We start from the raw sequence: 19,309 nt of genomic DNA, 5'->3' as shown, positions 1-19,309 counted from the left end.
AGTTAATTAAAAAAAGAAAAGCTGGAAAAAAAAAGGGAGATAAATACCTCAATGAAGAGTTTGGTCCCTTTGCCCAGATTTTTGATGAAATTGCCAAGCTCCAATTCAACCGATTGCTGCCTTGTTGTGTGCAAATGTGTTGGAAAAAATTTGGGAGAGAGGAGAGCCGAGAGGGAGAGAGGAGTTTTTCTCTTTTTTTTCCTTCTTCTTTTCGGTCCAGCCCCAAGAAAGAGCCAAGAGCCTCCTTTTTTTTTTTGTGTGTTTTTCCCCTCCTGTTTCAAGAGAGAGCCGAGAGAGTCAGGAGTCCCTTTTTTTTTTTTGTTCCTCTCGTCTGATCAAGTGAGCCGAGAGGGATTTTTTTTTTTGGGAGGAAATTGGAGTGTTGGTCTTGTTTTTGCTTCTCCGTCTCTTCCCCTGGGTCGAACCGAGAGAGACTTGTAGCCAAAAAAATGGAGTTTGTGTGCTGAATCTTCCAAAATGATGATTTTCTGTGTCAGAGCCGGAAGAGTGTATATTCTTGAGCCCCCAAAATGCCATTCCTTTTTTTTTTGTCAGTCCCCCCCCCGAGAATAAGGAGTGTGTTTTTGTATCTTGTGTGTAGCGAGCAAAAAAGGGGATATGGCAGAGAGATTTTTTTTTCAAATGGGTTTGTTTTTTTTTTGTTTTTGTTATTTTTCTTTTCTTCTTTTGTTTTTTCTAAACAACCTGTAAAAATAAGAAAAATGCACATTAAAATGCTACAAAATAAATAATTAATTAAATAGAAAAATCTTGAGAAAATATTAAAAATTGACAAAAATTTGGTGTCTACAAAAAGTAAATTAATAAATTTATTAATAAATGAAAAGGAACAAAGTTCAGAAGATGACTATTATAATGATATAAGTACTTCAGAAAGTGAAGAAGATTGTAACTGCTCAAATAATCCAAAATACATTAATGTAATAACAAAAAAGGAAGATAAAGAGTTTTTATTAGATATGATAGAAAAAATTGAAGATCCTTCAGCTAAAAGAGAATATTTAGAAAGATTAAAAAGTTTAATTATACAAGAAGAAAAGATGCCAAAGATAATTGAACCATTTAGTATTTCAAAACTATTAGATAAATACCCTAATATAAATAATATTAAAAAAGAAACTACTAAAGATCTTCAAACAGAAATTAATAGTTTAAAGATTCAAGTAAAACAATTACAAAAGGAAATTATAGAATTAAAAACTAAAGATTTAGAGATAGAAACTAAAATGACATTAATAGAAAATCAATATTCTACTTCTATTGTATGATCTAATATTGATAATTCATCTTGAAGTGTTAAGGCATTATCCCACTAATTTTTTAATTGTCCAGTAAATCCTGATACTAGTAATGTTGCAATATTTCTTTCTTGAATATTTTTTAAGAACAAATCCAAATCAGCAATCTGTAAAAGGAGTTAATACTCCCACAACTCCACAGAAGAAAGAAAAAAGAAAAATCAAGCAGCTCGGCAGCAGAGATAATTGCAAATGATTTCTTAATGAAAAAGATGATGCAAAATCCGGAAATACTCAAAGAATATCTGAATTATCTGCAAAATCAAGGTAAAGAAGACAAGAAAGACGAGTCAGCCGGGTCATCATCGGAATCTACTTTTGATCCTTTTGGTGGTCCATGTGCTCAAGACCCGACAGACTTTTAATAAAGTTGTCGGTCAAGTTCACAAATGCTGATTCAAGATAAAATAAGAATCTCAAAAGAACCAATTGCAAGAGGATAAGGTGTCGGCAAGAAAAGCAAATGAAATTCAAATGAAAAGTGTCGGCAATCAAATGCAAATGAAATTCAAAGAAGGAAGTCTCTATAAATAGAACTCAAAATAAAAAAGAAGGGCATCGAGTCTTTTAGCAATTCTAAGAATTTCTCTCTCTGTAAACCTTCCTCTTCCAGTTTTTATATTTCTTTGTACGCCCTTTGATTCAAGAAGTTCAATAAAAATTCGATGTTTGATTTCATCCAAAAGCCTCTGAAATTTAAAGCTTCCATTGCAAAGGTCACTCTGATTATTTGTAAGTCTTATTTCTCAAGTTTATCTAAATTTTATATGCTTTCATACGCATATAAATTTCTGGTATCAGAGCCATAGTTATCGCTAATTTTGAATTACTTCTTATATTAAATTTCTAATTTATGCTCTTATGTTATATATTTCATTTATGATTTTATCTTATCATTAGTAAGATTTTGAAGCTTTATAAGTCGGTTGGTAAGTCCAGGATAGGATGTTCCACGCATAGGCTCGGTTGTTCCTGAGAAGATAAAAGACTAAATAAAATATTAAACATGGCTGCATTTCTTAGACAATTTAAGATAGGATCTAATTCAAAACAAGCAAATAAGAAGAATCAAATGCATTTAGAAATTAAGATTTGAATATATATGGTTGATTTGGAAAAAGCTTATTATGTACTGATTTCTTCTTATCATATGTGGAATTTGGTTGGTTTTGGTTGTTATGACAAGGAAATTGTTCTTTGGTGTGTGTGTGTATATATATATATTTCATATTTCTTCCATGGTTCCATTAGATTTGACATAGATTTTCTCAGTAATGGTAGTATTTTGGGGATGTCTTTTGGTGCCTTGGATTATGTGAAAATTATGGCTCTGTTTGGATTCAGCATTTTTTGAAAAACAATTTTTTCATCTACAATGCTACAGTAATACACAAACAAAAATAACTCCAAAAACACCATATCCAAACAATATATAAAAAACAACTCCAAATATATATATTAAAAAATTCAAAATTTGTTATTTCAAATTAAGCGAATTTGGTTCGAATTCGGTAATGGAGTTTTTGAAATCGGAAATAGAAATCAGATTTTTCGATTTCAATTTCGTTTTATATTATATATATATTTATATATATTTATATATATAATATTTTTTATTTCAATTTTATTTTATAATATGTATATTAATATATATTAATATGTATAATTCAATTTGTATATTTCAATTATGTATATTATATATATTATATCAATTGAAATAAATATATATATTCATATACAAATATTAATAGTTTGTGTAAAATTTATTTTTATATATTTATATAAATATATTTATTTCAACTTTGTTTTATAATATGTATATTAATATATATTAATATGTATATTTCAATTTGTATATTTCAATTATGTATATTATATTATATATATATATATAAATTATAGTAATATTAATATGTATATTATATATATTATATCAATTGAAATAAATAAATATATTTATATATAAATATTAATATTTTGTTTAAAAAATTTTATATATATTTATAATTATATTTATATATATATTTATTCATATATATTTAAATAAATTTATAAATATATTTATTTCAAATTTTTTATAATATGTATATTTCAATTATGTATATTATATTATATATATAAAAATTATAGTAATATTAATATGTATATTTCAATTATGTATATTAATATGTATAATATATATAATAGTAAAAATATATTTATATATATTTATAAATATATTTATATTTGTATTTATATAAATATCTATAATATATTTATTTATATAAATATATAAATATATTTATTTCAATTTTTTTATAATATGTATATTAATATATATTAATATGTATATTTCAATTATGTATATTATATATATATATAAATTATAGTAATATTAATATGTATATTTCAATTATGTATATTAGTATATTATACATATTATATCTAGGGATGGCAATGGGGGCGGGTGCCCGCGGGGGGGTCTCGGGGCGGGGGTTGGGGCGGGGGCGGGGGGGAATTTTTTCCCCCCGCTTAGAAACGGGGCGGGGGACGGGGGAGTATACCCCCGCCCCGCCACCCGCAAAAAAAAAAATATATATATATATATATATATAATTATATATAATATGTAAATTAATTAGTTATAAACTTATGATAATGATATTATTAGTTATATGTATTATATAATGTATATTAGTTTATGTAATATAATTGATATTATCAATTATATGAATAATTATACATGTCTACTAATAGAATTTATTAATTAGTTATACTAAATTTAATAATACATTTATACTAAATTTCTAATTACACTTAATAGAATAACACTTTTTTCTCAAAAAAAAAGCACAAACACAATAATGAATTAGTGATTGCATTTGTACTAAAAGTGAAAACTTGACTATTTTAGTTATATTTATTTCATCATATTGGATTGTATTCAAATAACTTCTGTTTGATTGTTTTTATGAGTTTCAATTGTAAAATTACAATGAATAATAATTTGGTGATGTGTTGATATTTTAGTACTTGATTATTTATTAAAATTTAATAATAATAAAATCATATAATAAAATTTTATTAACCCCGCGGGGGCACCCGCGGGGGAAGCGGGGCAAGGCGGGGCGGGGGCGGGGCGGGGCGGGGGGAGCGGGAGGCGGGGGACGGGGGGAACTAATAGGCAACGGGGCGGGGGGTGGGGGAGGGGTCCCCCGCCCCAACCCCGCCCCGTTGCCATCCCTAATTATATCAATTGAAATAAATAAATATATATTGAATATATAAATATAAATATTTTGTTTAAAATATATTTATAAATATATTTATATAAATATATATTTTTATTTGTATATATAAATATATATATATTTCAATTTTTATAATATATATATATATATTTATATATGTATATTAAATATATACTAATATACATATTATATTTATAAATTATATTTATAATATATATAAATATATATTAATATACATATTATAAAACAAAATTGTAATAAAAAATATTATGTATATAAATAAATAAATATTAATATATAGAAACAGAGACAACATATATTTTTAAAAAATCCCAAAAAAATTGTAAATTATAAAAATACTCAAAAATATATTTTAAAAATACCTCTAAAAACAATCCAAAAAGCATTTACAGTAAAAGTTTTTCATATATACAGTTACAATAAAATTTTTAAAAAATATCTCCAAAAACAGCTAATCCAAACGGAGTCTGTGTTGTTCATAAATGATTAAATTGGGTAACTTCTAGAAGTAGTGGGTGGTGGTTATGGTGCTGTGGTAGAGTCTTACCGCCATCACTCAATATGAGATTAAGGTGTCGGATATTTTGAGGACGAGGAAGAAGAAGACTACTACGGGTTGAAGAGGTCCTTTAAGCCATCCACTCGATTTTATCCATTGTTCCTTCTAAAACTTGGTAGTCAAAGTTAGGCCTTGTTTGAAAACACCCAATTCAGCACTTAAACTTAATGAATTCAAATCTTAATATATTCAGACCGTTTAATAAAAAAAATTAAACATCTAAATTAATTAATTGGCACTGAATTTCTTAGACAAAATTTACTCCCAAAATTAAGTGATAAACTATTCATTTATCTCTAAATGTGATATACACTCAAATTTATTAGATTTAATATTTAACAATTCAATAATTTAATAGATTCAGACTTTCAAACTTCACATTTCAGATTTCAGATTTCAGTTTTCAGACTTCACATTTCAGATTTCAGATTTTAGTTTTTAGACTTCAATTTTATTAAACACACCTTTAGTTGACTAACAAAAGGAGTGTAAGTGTTAGGAAGTTATGATTTTGTATATGTTTATTACAAATATATGAATGCTTACTGATTGTTTTGAACCTACGTTTGTCTTTTTTGCAGGGTTTAGGATCTGCAATTCAGAAAGTCATTCCTGATGTTGAGCACAGACAGTGTGTAAGGCACTTGCACAACAATTTCAAAAAATATCATCCGGGTGAAGCATTAAAGGAAATATTTTGGACATGTGCAAGGTCATCGTACATGAGGATGTTTGAAAATTAGATTGAGTGTTTAAGGGATTATGATGTAGCTACTTGGAAGTGGTTAAATCATAAATGACAACAGCTCTCCCTATCACTGGCCAAGATCACACTTTCGAGTAGCTGCCAAGTGTGACATTCTCCTTAATAATGTATGTGAAAGCTTTAATTCGGTCATAATGGATGCAAGGGAAAAGCCAATCCTTGGAATGCTTGAGACTATTAGAATCTATCTAATGGAAAGGTTTCATACAAAAAGGGAGTGGATGAAGAAGATGAGTGATAAGATCTGCCCAAAAATTAGAAAGAAACTAGAGAAGGCAAAAACAGAAACAGCTGCAAACATTGCGAGATGGTCTGAACAAGATAAATTTGAGGTTACACACATGTATGGAGGCAAACATGTGGTGGACTTAAAGTAGCAAACCTGTAGCTGCAAGAGATGGGAGTTGACTGGACTGCCATGCTGCCATGTGATTTGTTGTATTTCTTTAACAGGTCAAGAGCCAGAAAGTCTTGTTCATCATTATTACTCACGAGACAGTTACTTGAAGGCTTATGAGCCAGCAATTGTTTTTTTGAGTGGGCCAAATGTTTGGGTGCAATCGGATAAGGATCCTATCTTATCACCCTTGAAGTTGAAGTTACCTAGTCAGCCAAAGAAAGTAAGAAGAAGGGAACCAGAAGAGCCTAGGCCTAATTCGAAGGGGGCTACCAAACTTTCCAAATCTGGCCTTATTAGAATGACACGTAAAAAATGCAATCAAAAGGGGAATATAGTGAGAAAGTATCCACTGCTAGTACCTCCTAATGAGTTTGGTGCATCTAGCAATAAGAGACCACCACCGTCCAACTCCAACAAGTGTAGCAAATGCAAGACACTTGGCCATAACAAAAGAACTTGTCCACAAAATCTCGGGACAAGGAAGAATGCTACATGTGAATTACCCCCAAAACCTGGTAATTTGACCTATCCCTCCACTGGTTTTACGATGTAATACTTAACTAATGGTGCTTTGATGTGTACAGATCAAGTGTTCGACAATGAGCTGACTAAAGTACCTCCAGAATCTTGCTCAATGCCAGATGTTCCAACTGGTCAACAATAGGATTTTTCCATGTATTTGTAGTTCATAATAATTTTATTCTTGTACTTGTTAACTGTTTTAACTTTATTTCATGGTTAGGTGATAAAGCGCAGGCTGCTATTGATGAACAAGAGGTTATTGATTTATAGCCATTAGCTCAAGAAGAACTACCTGAAGTGCAAAAGAAATTCACCAAGTGTTCCTTCTGTCATGATTTAGGACATAACCGGCAAACATGTGGAACCTGGCAAGCTCAAGCATGGAGAAAAATGAAGGCTGCTATGACTATTTTTGGTCCATTCCCTCCATCAAAGGGAAAAATGACTAGGAAAAAGGAGACAGTAAGTTGAAGTAATTTATAAAGTTAACAGCATGTCTTGCACATTTGCTAGACAATGATTTTGACATGACTTAAAAAGAGACTGTTTATGGCTTTTGACATGTGATTTTATTTGTGCAAGCACATAGGCTGTTAGATGAAGAAGATGATATTGTCACCCGATCAACTTAATGGAACTTGGGAATAAAAAGCTTCTATTTTGTGGGATATGCTCTGTTTTGTACATTAAGAGCTTCGATTTTGTCATAAAGTACTAATTGGATTAACAATAGGAATTTGATGTATTTTGGTCAATATACATGTGTCAACTTCTAATGATCTGATGTGACTGCATTTTGTCTAAAGTGAATTCAATCCTTTTGTAAAATTCAGCCTGCTATATTGGCAATGTCACACCTATGTTGATGATTATGAACTTTTATTGGCACTCTTCCTGTACCATTTACTTTGACTTTCTTTTTGTTGTTTAGCATTTTATATGATATATTTGATAATTATGTGAGTAGGGATTGTCAAAATTTAAGATGAAATTCTGTCAAATTTTTTATATAATTGTGTGAGTAAGGATTGTCAAAATTTAAGACGAAACTCTGTCAAATTTTTTATACAACTTGAGGTGAATCTATGGTAAAATTTTAACAAAGACGTCTTTCAAGGTAATGTGTCCAACAACTGACAAAATCTCTCAATCATTTTACAACGATGTCGTTTGAGATAATGTGCTCAGTAACTTTGACAAAATCTCTCAATTATTTTACAAAAACATCATTTGAGACAATGTTTCATTTTAGTACATGAACATGTTCCATACACAATGTCTACATTCCAACATTATAGCATTCAAATTACATGAAGCAATTACTCAACTGCTAACTTCATACAGCAGGATCTAATGTAGCATTTTTAAGTTGACATTCCTTTCATTGTCACTGGATAATAGTACAGCAATAACCATAATACATATGCAAATCACGACCAACATTAGCCACTTTCTTGCTGCTTTCAATTTCCTAATTTCACTTTTGAATGCCTTGTTTTCTTCTACAAGCTTAGAGAGTTCAATTTTCATGAAATTATTTTCTTCCTCATCTTTCCTCAAATTCTTCAAAATTCTCGCCATCATATTTTTTGTCATCTGTTGCATAGGTAGATCATACCACAGAAAATAATTGCAGGCTTTTGGGGTCTACAATGACCATTAATTCCAGCTATTAGTTGTAGTAAATTATATAATACATCAAAATATGCAAGCAATATGTCGTGATTAATTGTAAAAATTACCCCATAATTTATGCATCCATGAAATCTTTTGCCTGGGTTCGCCAATGTCCATGAAGTTACAATTCTACATTTTTCACGACAATGACAAATTACTGTCTCATCCCCATTATAGAATTCTACCCTCCCTCCTTTTACCCCTGTCGATTGCCCACTTGCTCGGCTATCCAGATTTGAGTGTTGGCTGCTATATCAACTTGAGGCGGAGTTGTCGAAGTTTCTACTTGATTGCATTTCACTTGCAAATATCCAAGTTCGACGACTTGCCCTAATTTCTATGAGCTCCTCTCCCAATTTTCAAAGGTTTCTTTTCTTTCATCGTGTCAAAGTTGCTATTATAATCCCTATAATTAAATAATTAAACCTGTCGTTCCAATTATATCCTTGATCCGCCGTGGAAAATACATAAAATGCAATGGCGCCACCCAATAAGTCCTACATTGAACTCGATAAAATTGTTTGAGGACTAAATTAGTGAACAAAAATCGTAAAGGATGAAATTGGTTTAAGTGAAAAAGTTTAGGAATCAAATTGGCGATTTTTTCAAAAAAATTTTCACACACATAAACACATTTTCACATAGATAGACATATTTTCACACACTAAACCACTCACAGATACAAACACACACTCACTTTTTAAACTAGTCTACTAGAACTGAGAACGGAAATGACGTACTAGTACAACAAGAAGTGGGAAATGCACACATATGATATGGTGTCTGCAAACTTGCTCGGATTATTTTTTTTCCCAATTTTTTTTTATATTTTATTGAACGCATTTTTTTAATTATTTTGTTATTATATATATATATTAAATCGTTTCAGTATATTTTTTATAAAATTTTTAAAAAATAACAATCCAAATGGGCTTATATTTGATTGCATGACAAAAGAAGAAGTGACGAAAAATATTATGAAAGCAAAAGGAATGGAATGCCCTGAACATGAGAAAATAATAAAACGTCGACGCATGCAAGTAAGTATTATTGTTAAGTAGTTCATATAATTTTGTTAAGTATCCATACATGGAGGCCCTGTTTTGGCTCATGTCTCATGCTGTTTCATGAACAATGAAATGTTTCTGTATCCCAGATCTCATCCCTTGTAATTTGATTATTTGTTTTTTAATTTAAGTTGGATAATGGGTATCTAACACTCAAATTGTCCAAAATATATGTGGATTTTTATTACCCAACCTAAAATTGACCCAATATCCAACTTACCCAACCCAACCTCTCAAATTAATGGATGGGTTTGGTTGGGTTATTGGGTTTTGGACATAATTGTCAGGTTTAGCCCAATTAACTTTTAAGTTTTGCCAGCCTCCTGAAACTGAAAATTTCAGGCACAACCGCGGCCAGCCCCTCGTCGTCGTCGCTAGAAACCCCAAACCACCGGCGCCTTTCCCACTGCCTGGTGCTCCTAAACCCACCACCCCTTTTCGCGCCGGAGTACGAAAACCAACCGTTGATTATCCAACTAAACCTCCAACACACTCCTGCACTGATTATCCGGTTAACATCTTTCGAGAAAATTTTAAAAAAAATCCCAGAAGAAAAAAGAACAATGCCCCGAACTAGTACTGTAGATAACCCCGGTTGCCCTCCACTTCGAGCTTTAACCTTCGATAGTCTTGGCTTAATAAAAGGTACTAATACTAATTTCAACTCAATTACTGCATTTTTAGTTATTTGTTCATTTATTCTTGTCAAAGTTAGTTTTTTTTTGGGTGAAGATGTGATATCCCTTCTGATTTTGAGCTCATGAATTTAGTATTTTTAATTTTTTGGGTTTTTTTTGGTTGTTAATAGTTATTGAAGCTAGAGGGCAGGAAAAATCAGTTCCTAAGGTGGTGGAAACGTGGGGGGAACCTGATTCTACAAGAGCTATTGTTGCTGCATCGATTATCGACCGTTTGTCAGAACCTGTATGAATTTTGTGAATCGCTTGATTTGATTAAGTGTTCCTGTGACTGAAATGTTTGGTAGAATAATTTCACTTGGTAAAAGCTGTTCTCTTTGAAAATTTTATGCTTTTTTCAAGGAAAGTGGAGATTGTGGGTTAATTGGAACTGAATGCAAAATTGAATAATGAATTGTTGGATAAGAAGGTGTATAAATTTGGAGAAGTGCCTAGCTTGAACTTGAAATCTGTCAAACATACTTGCAAGTTTAATCACCATGTTAGTTGTTGATGATGCTTTTCATTGGCCACGAAGAATTGTAAAAATGATGGAAGTATGAGGTGCACCATGCTTGCAGGCCTACTATTGCTTATGATTGATCATTCTGCATAAGCAAAGCAAAATACAGGTTGCATTTACAATGGAAAATTTGACTTTTTTATTGGAGAATATAATTAGTGACTTTTTGTGGAGTTCTGCTACTGTATTTTACGTATATCTCTTCGCTTTTTGTAGGCATATTTACTGTTAGCATGGGATATTTGGTTTTAAGGGAGTAATCTCTATAAGCATGCATATAACTGAAATATATCAGCATAAATTTACTTTTAACACGTTTTTGCTGTTATGATTTTCTATTAACTGCTGAAATGTAGTTGCAATAAAGTCTACACTTGTTTTGATTTGTTTTGCTAATCTGTTGCAGCTGTTAGGTGTTGCTCGAAAAAATGGTTTGGTGAGTCATTTCTCTTCACATATTAAACCAAGCAATTTGTCTACTTTCCCAAGTAACTCTTTCTGATTTCATGCCAATTTTTCAGATTGAAATTCTCAGTCCTGTCAATGGAAACCTTCAAGCTTCAATTCCCAATGCTAGTCAAACTGATGTATGTCCTGAAAGTGACGCCATTGTTGGTTTGCATTTGTTCAGGAAGCAGAGTATTGAGTCATCATCCAGGTAAGATCTTGACATGCTTTCTGTTAATGTAGAATTTTACTACATTGATCTTGTTTACTTTCAAAAGAAGATAGTCAAGCATACATGGACATACTTAAAACTCTGGTAGCCCATAAGCTGCAGTTTATTTGACACATCTTGCAATATGCTGTTATTCTTCAGTTTCATTTCTTTAATCCTATTCAATTTCTCTTTCCTTGTTTTAGATTATGTACCTTTCTTACATGTACAATTAAAGGGTGCACAACCATGAGGGCTATTGAAATCCCCCAATCACAAACAGATAGTAAAGGTAATGCTACAGAGACTACTTGGAATGCGTGTGGTTCTGGTGACATCTTATTTGCCAAAGTGGATGAAAGTGAATGCTATGCATTATTTGGAGGGTAAGTATTTGTAAGCTTCAATAGGATAGCATCCTTAATGCATTACTATAGAGAATGAATGAACTTTCTGGTGATTTGGTTGAAGGTCTCTGGAAACTTTCTCTTTTGTAATATAGGAAAGGAGTTGAGGTTAATATATGGGACCTTCACACAAGTTCAAAACTCTGGAATGCCAAATCTGTGAGTTTTTCCTTTCTGTATACGTGATTTATGTGAAAGACTTTCCTAAAGTTGCTGGCTGAGGCATTTGGTTGCCACTTTCTATCTTCTGCAGCCTGTTAAAAACAGCCTTGGCATATTTAGCCCAACATGGTTCACGTGTGCATCATTTTTAGGCAACGAAGATCACCGGAAATTTGTGTCAGGCACTAACTTTCACCAGGTATTTTCTAAAGGAATACAGTTTGATCATGCAGTCAGGTGCATGACTTTCACCTACACCAAGGATGTAATTTGTGCCTTAACTTTTTATAATTTTATATTCCACTAGAAGTACATTTCCTTCCTTCTTGATTGTTGGGCTTTGATATCTCTTAAGTACTTAGGGATCTCCATTTCTTGTTTTAAAGCAGATGTGACATGAGCAAGTGACTTTTTGAATTCAGAGTTTCTCCACAATATTTCATCAATATTTTTGCGCTTTTTTTTTTGGCTCTTCTCATTTTTCAGAGATTTAAAGGGATGGCTCAATTTTGTGTTAAATGATAATAATCATCATAGTAATATTAGTAACAAGAGTTATATTTCTGTATTTATACCTACCATGAAATGCATTGCTACTTGTTTAACTGCTCTGTCCTGGTAAAAATCCTGTCAAGACTTCTATCTCTAGATTTTCTTCCCATACAGTAAACGAAAGGGAAGCTAAAATTTTTTAAAGCAATCTGCTCTTGTTTTGGTTAATTACACAATAGACTGTTCTTATGAGTTCTAAGTAAGTGTCCAGTGTGCTTTAGGGCAAAAGAACCAAGAGCCTAGCACTTTTTATGCACTGAAGTAAGTGAACTTTCTAAGTGCAAAAACTGGAAAAGCCAAAAAAGAAAATGATGCTTTTACAAATTTGGTCTTTGATTGATCTCTGCTGCTCCTTTAAACCACTGAATCTTTTTTCATCTAACATTAACCTTTACTTAAGTTGCATAAAGAGTTGTCGGGTGAGAAGCATTGGTTAAGTGGTTATGAATAGGGAGAAAGCAAATGCCCTTTGTTTTGCAAACCTTAAAAGTGTGTTGCTTATAATTGTAGCCTTTCTGTCTTCGTGGTAATCATGTTATGACAGAAGTTTCGTGGAAATTTGTGGTGTTATAGTTTGTTAGCGCTAAACTGAGTTGACTGGAGAAGCATGGTTTGTTGCCTACATGACGTAGTTGTGAATTTTAAAAACAAAATATCCGGACTCTTCCCTGTTATTTTCTTTGGGGAGATCATATTTCTGCCGCCTGTTGTTGTCTCTGGCTGATCAGAAAAATTCTACATAATGATTTCTGCAGGTGCGTCTTTATGATGTTTCTGCTCAACGAAGGCCCATCATGTCATTTGACTTTCGAGAGACCGCTATCAAATCTGTTGCTGGAGACCTAGATGGACATGCAATTTATGTTGGAAATGGATCAGGAGACTTAGCTTCTTTTGATATTCGCACAGGTTTGGAGCTTCATGAGCATCTAATCTCATGCTTATCTTGTTTCATGTTCTTTTTGTTGTTTGGTTGTATTTTTGCCCCATGACTGAGATTTGGTCCAAAAAATTATTGGTTGCCTACAAGTTATAAAGGCTGATATATGAAATTTTACGCTATTGAAAATATTTATTTGTGGTATCACACTGTGTCATCATAAGCATGCCTCTTAGATCTGTTTATGAGAGTTTTGGCTGGAGTGGAACATGAAGTATGAATGTAGAAGTAGCCATTGGCCCAAAATATTGATAATCTGTTTTTGAAAATTTTGGTCGATTAATTGTTCGTTTCAAATTAAATAAACTGGCAAAGATCAAGTACTTGCATGTTTATACTCATTGATATGGGGTTTGTGCTTGGCTTCAGTTCTTATTACTCCCTTGTAGATTCTTGCTTAGTTTTGGTTCTCAAAAATTGAGCAGCCTAAAATCCACTGCCTACATTTTGTTGAGTTCTCTATTGAAGTGAATGTTTGTGGGCAGTTTAACTTGGCCTCTCTTGGTGAGTGGGGTGAGCATTGAGGTCAAATTTGAATCGCCACATTTACGTGCTTGCAGTTGGGTTCTCAATTGATTCTGTTTATGCAGTTTTGGAATGTTTCCCTGATAGCCATGACTTTTTGTCTGTTTATTATTGATACAATGTGGAATTAGAAGTTTGGAATATTTAGTTTTGAATTTTCTGGTTGATATGTTTTGCACCAAGCTGGATCTATGGAAATTAGTCTTAAGTCGGGCTGTATCTATGAACAAAGGAAAAGACTGAAGATCGTCCATGGAGGGGAACAAGTGAAGCGTTAAATGAAATATGAGATTTTTTAATGGAAAAAAGTTGTGAATGGTTACATTACAATTTCTCATCTCAGACTAGGGATGTCAGATGGTTCCATTCCATATGTTGGTTGGTGCAAAAAGCAGGCTACAGTGCCAGCATGAATTGTTCTAGATAGTAGCTAATTGATGTTTACTTAAGAGGAGATAATATAGATTAGCTCTGTGTCTTTATTGTTTTTGGTTTTTAGATTATTGAATATGGGTTCCACTATCCCAAAAATAATATTACTGGTAATAATTGTTGTTAGTATATGAGATCAAGTCAAAGTCCATGTACTAGAGTCTACAACAGTATACTGAAATTATACTAGTGCTTGTAGGGATTTCTGTAGAAAATGCATTGAGTGCAGTATCATAAGCCTTTTCACTTTCCCTACAAGAGATTATTCTTTTAGGTTATTAAGGCAAGTGTCTTTTAATTGTTTATGTTAATAATTTGATTTTATCAACCTCTTTTACTCATCCCCAAATAAATAAATAAATAAATAAGTATATAAAGAAAAGATTCATTGCACCTCCGAAATCAGTGCTGTGGCCTTTTCATATATCTTGGCTAAGCTGTCTTCATCCATATTATTACTTATACCATATTTAGTGTCACTAATTCACATCTTCTCATTTATTTAATTCACTTGCGAATTCTTTTATTTCTCATGATCCCTAAGTCACAAGATGTAGTCTGCACCGGGCTTTTTTTCAGAGAAGCCTGGAATTGCTCTGTGTTTGATGAATCAGTCAAGTTTAATGTTTGATTTTTGTGTATCTCAGGGAAACTGTTGGGAAGCTTCATTGGGAAATGTTCTGGAAGTATTAGATCCATAGTGAGGCATCCAGAACTTCCTGTGATAGCATCCTGTGGTAAGTATTGTTTCTTCTTTAACTCCAGACAAAAGTTCCCATTACACTTTTGAAATGTCAATTTTTTTTCCTGGGGAGGGGGAAGAGTGGGGGGAGGTGTTTGGCTAATTTGTCCTTGTGACACCCTGTCCTCCAAAGCATTAGAGGCCCTGTGTGGGCGGAAAGCGATGGTATCAGACCCATTGTAATGCATAGTTTGTTGTATCATGAAAGATATCTTAAGCCATCCTCTCATTTTCAATTTTGATGTAGCTGAACCGGAGTAGCAGCTCTTAGACAGTTGCAGCTGATTCCAAGAATTGTCTTTTCATGAGTTTGATTGCTAACATAATGTACTCTTTTTCAGGGTTGGACAACTATCTGCGCATTTGGGATATAAATTCACGACAACTTTTGTCTCCGGTAATTTTTGAGACTATTAGTTGTAAAGTTGTTGATGATCTCAGTTCAAAAACTCTTTCCTTTTTGCTATCATCAATATGCATGTTATTTTTTCCCCCTCCCTATCTGCATGTCAGGTTAATATTCTGTTAAATTTGTATCCTGTTGTGTCCTCCTTTCATTGAGATGTGGAGGAATAACCTCTGCTACCTAATTCTGTGGGTTACACCTTGCTGAGAAGATAGTACTAATTTACTGGGAAATTTTGCTTATGTATGTGTACTATTCTAAGGACAGCTATTTTCGCACAAGTGCGGCTATTGTTTGATAGGTTTTTCAGTAGAATCTTTGTTTTCTCTATGAAATCTGCTGAAGTTTGACTGTGTAGGGGATTTTCGTTAATGAGGAAGATCTTATTTTTGTTGTTCATTTGAATGATTCCTGATTCCATGAACTAACTTGGATTAAAGAAGCTGAATGGTTTAATTGGAAACAAGCATTAAGATAATGTGACAAGTCAAACTGGATAACAAATTTAGCTATGTTGGCCATCTAGAGTAACATGTCATTGGTTGAGGGCTGCAGTGGTTCCTTGTTCAAATTTGGAGTATATATACGTCTTAAGAAATGCAGGCATAGCTTATCACTGGCTTTTGTTTCCTTTTTTATTATAGCCCTCCTCCGACCCCACTTGGTTTCATTAAATCCATGGAGAACTAGCCCTATGCAAGTCCCTTCCCCTCTTTAAAGTTCTAAACTGGAAACTGGAGGTGTTGAAGCATTTGTATCTTGAAATCAATTTTGTTTGGACTTGACCTTCAACAATACATTTAGGTCTTACATTTTGAGGCCAATTAATTAGGAGGCCTTCTGGAGCTAGGAGGGTGTGTGAAAATAAAGTTGTGAGTAAAATGTGAATATGGTGCTAATTTTATTCAGGATTCACTTTTCAAACCCATTTTCTTTGTTGAACAATTTTTTTTTCAGTATTTTAACTTTTTTCTTTCAATGTTTTATGCAGGTTTTCTTGAAGCAGCATCTTCACGATGTTGTTTTTGATTCTTATTATAGAAATGGAAGTGAGTCTATTCTCTTTTGTTAATGTTGCTTATGTTGAAACTGCAATGTGGACTGATCTCAATTGGTGTGTGATTCAGAGTGCACAAATTGAGCATCTCTGGATATGAAGTGATTTTTACACATTTTCCAGCTTGCTGCTATACACTTTTTCTGCTGGGTGTGGGTAGTGTTGCATGTTATAGATGAAGACTTAGGATTAATTCTTTTTCCCCATGAAGAACTGTTTCCATTTCATGAGCGAACCAAGTCTCTGTTCTGTATAAGTCTCCTTTTCCCTGGTTGAGTTTTTCCCCATCTTATCCCTTGTTCATATAATTTGACTACAAAAAGTGGCCTGTTCGGTAGAAAGCTCCAATATTATAGTAACATTGTATTTAAAAATTGCCCAAGAGCCAGCTCAGCTAGTAGGGCTGGAGGCTGACAAAATAAAAAAGTTTTGAGATGGAATTTTGCTTGTGCAGAAGAAGTTGCTCCTGCTGATTTGCCACAACAGGAACAAGCTCCAGACAACATATCAGATGGAACTGATGAAGGTGCACTACCTGCGAAACGGAAAAAGGCATCCACAATGCACAAGGGAAACAAAAATCTCAAGTCAAGGAAAATAAGCAAGAACAAGGATCTGCTGCCTCAGCCAAAAGATTTCAGTGAAATACCAGATAGAGTTGTTGAGGAAATGGTATCAGTGAAACGTAAAAAGGCATCTAAAGTACACAGTGGAAGCGACAAAGTCAAGAAAAAAAATAGGAAAGAACAGCGATTTGCCATAGAGTGATGAGTTCCTTAATTAATGAGCTGCTTAACTAGTCAGTTGGAGACGAGATGCATCAGGATCAGTTTTTGCTCTGGGATCATAAATGTAAATCCTCGGCTCCTGTTGGATAGGATGCATGCTGTAAGTTGTTAGCAGATTGAAATACTCAACCTCAGCTCTGGAGGGTAGATGGATCCTAGATGTTTGGCTTCTATAGATTCCTTTTGACTGTAGGATCTCAAATTTTGACTCTCAGCATTTCATGCTAAAAAATCTGCTTCTAAAATGAGTTTTTTTCACTTTGTTTTCTTGTCTGTGCCATTTCTGCCTCTGATTCTGATTGTGGTTATCTGTAAAGGGATGATATCAGAAACCTCCTTGGAAGTTTCTCCTAATATCACTTGGCTCCCTTGAGCTTTTAAAAATATCATTTACCTTCTCTAGTAATTGTAAAAAGATTACATTAATCCTCAATTGATACATAATTCACATGTCAAACAGATGAAGCCCAAAAATTGAAAAAAAGAAAACAAAAGTCACTTTCTTCTCTTTTTTCTTCTTCGATATCCTTTCTTACTCATTTTTTTGGATGACTATGCAATATCTTATTTGTAAATTATAATAAATTGAATTTTGTTTAATTTTTTCCTTTTTGTGATTGTGAAAGAGTTTGATATAATTTATTTACTTATTTTGAGTTGATTTTTATAATGATCATAACAATTTGAAAGTTTGGGCACTAGTTGCAAAGAAGTTGAAAAAATATATATAAAGTTCATAAGAAATCGGTTTTGAGCTTATAAGAGTTAAATTGGTACAAGTGTATTTCGTTGCAAATATTTCTTTTATTTTTTAAATTTATATTTTTATAAGTTATAGCATTATGATCTGATAGTACTAGTACAGATTGTTTTATCAGTAATTATTTTCTTGAAGTAAATGAAGTGATTTAGGAATATTTTTATTTAGCAAATAAAAGAGGATCAGTTGATCAGAATATTGTTAAATACCCAAAAAGTCTGTCAAATATGGTGGTTAGGCTTGGTGGAATCAATATATGCCCATTGCACGGAGTAAGCGTGACGGGCAGGGAAATTTTTTTTTTTTTTAAATCTTTCTGGCCATCGCGCGATGTAGGAAAGGCCAGAGAATTCAGAAATATTTTTTTTTTAAAATCTAACTAGGCATCGTGCCATATAGGAGCGATAGTCAAACAATTCAGAAAAACTTTTTTTTTAAAATTTTTTAAAATCAAAATTTTTAAAAACAATCCAAACAATTCGATAAAATTTTTAAAAACAAACACTGGCCTCGCGTAGCATTTTAAAGGATGCAAGGTAGAGGTTTTAAAAATTTGATCCGATTATTAAAGGATTTAGAGTTTTCTTAAAGAATTAGGATTTACCATTTTAGCAAGCTTAAGTTATATAACATGCTTAAGTTATTATGATTTGTTAATTTTAAGAAATGGTTTAATAATATTGATTTAAGTGACGGCGTAATGGATGGAAGTATTGCTTAATATTGTTATGATTTTTTTAATTTTAACTTTATCATCTATAATTCATATAAAATGTTAAAAGAACCGTAATTGTGTCATAAAATGAAAAATTACAACACGTATTGCAATTTATATATTTAATTTTTTTTATATAAAATGCAATCTCATATTGCAAAAGGTTCTTGTAATATCCATCCTAAATAATACTAGTACTGTAATAAGAGATTAACACAAAAGGGGAAGACAGAAATGCAACACAATGCCAACAAAGCACAGATCCAAACAATCAATGCATAATCATCAATCAAGATAGGCTAAAACAAACATCAACCATAAATTATACTTAAATAAAATCATAACTATGACAAGAAACATCTTTGATATAAGATTCATAGACTTTATAAGCTGCTTTTAGAGTA

At 32.4% G+C, this 19,309-nt stretch overlaps 1 protein-coding gene across 2 annotated transcripts; it reads left to right on the top strand.

The window, feature by feature from the left end:
- The first annotated feature begins 9,935 nt into the window (after positions 1 to 9,935).
- On the top strand, positions 9,936 to 17,710 carry LOC113770726 (WD repeat-containing protein DDB_G0290555-like). Of its 2 annotated transcripts, none has more exons than XM_027315289.1 (12): positions 9,936 to 10,206; positions 10,370 to 10,485; positions 11,168 to 11,197; positions 11,283 to 11,419; positions 11,626 to 11,805; positions 11,922 to 11,985; positions 12,080 to 12,187; positions 13,296 to 13,449; positions 15,085 to 15,174; positions 15,521 to 15,576; positions 16,577 to 16,634; positions 17,100 to 17,710. In XM_027315289.1, exons 1-12 carry the CDS (start codon positions 10,125 to 10,127, stop codon positions 17,408 to 17,410), a joined length of 1,386 nt encoding a protein of 461 aa, XP_027171090.1. In that variant the 5' UTR covers positions 9,936 to 10,124; the 3' UTR covers positions 17,411 to 17,710. The 2 variants fall into 2 exon arrangements, with proteins under 2 accessions (XP_027171090.1, XP_027171089.1); XM_027315288.1 differs by having other exon boundaries at positions 17,097 to 17,710.
- The last annotated feature ends 1,599 nt before the right edge of the window (positions 17,711 to 19,309 follow it).

Source organism: Coffea eugenioides, chromosome 5, assembly GCF_003713205.1.
Source record: "Coffea eugenioides isolate CCC68of chromosome 5, Ceug_1.0, whole genome shotgun sequence".
In the NCBI taxonomy this organism is placed as follows: Eukaryota; Viridiplantae; Streptophyta; class Magnoliopsida; order Gentianales; family Rubiaceae; genus Coffea; species Coffea eugenioides.
The sequence above is the reverse complement of the archived record's forward strand: the minus strand, read 5'-3'. Positions and strand labels throughout refer to the sequence as shown.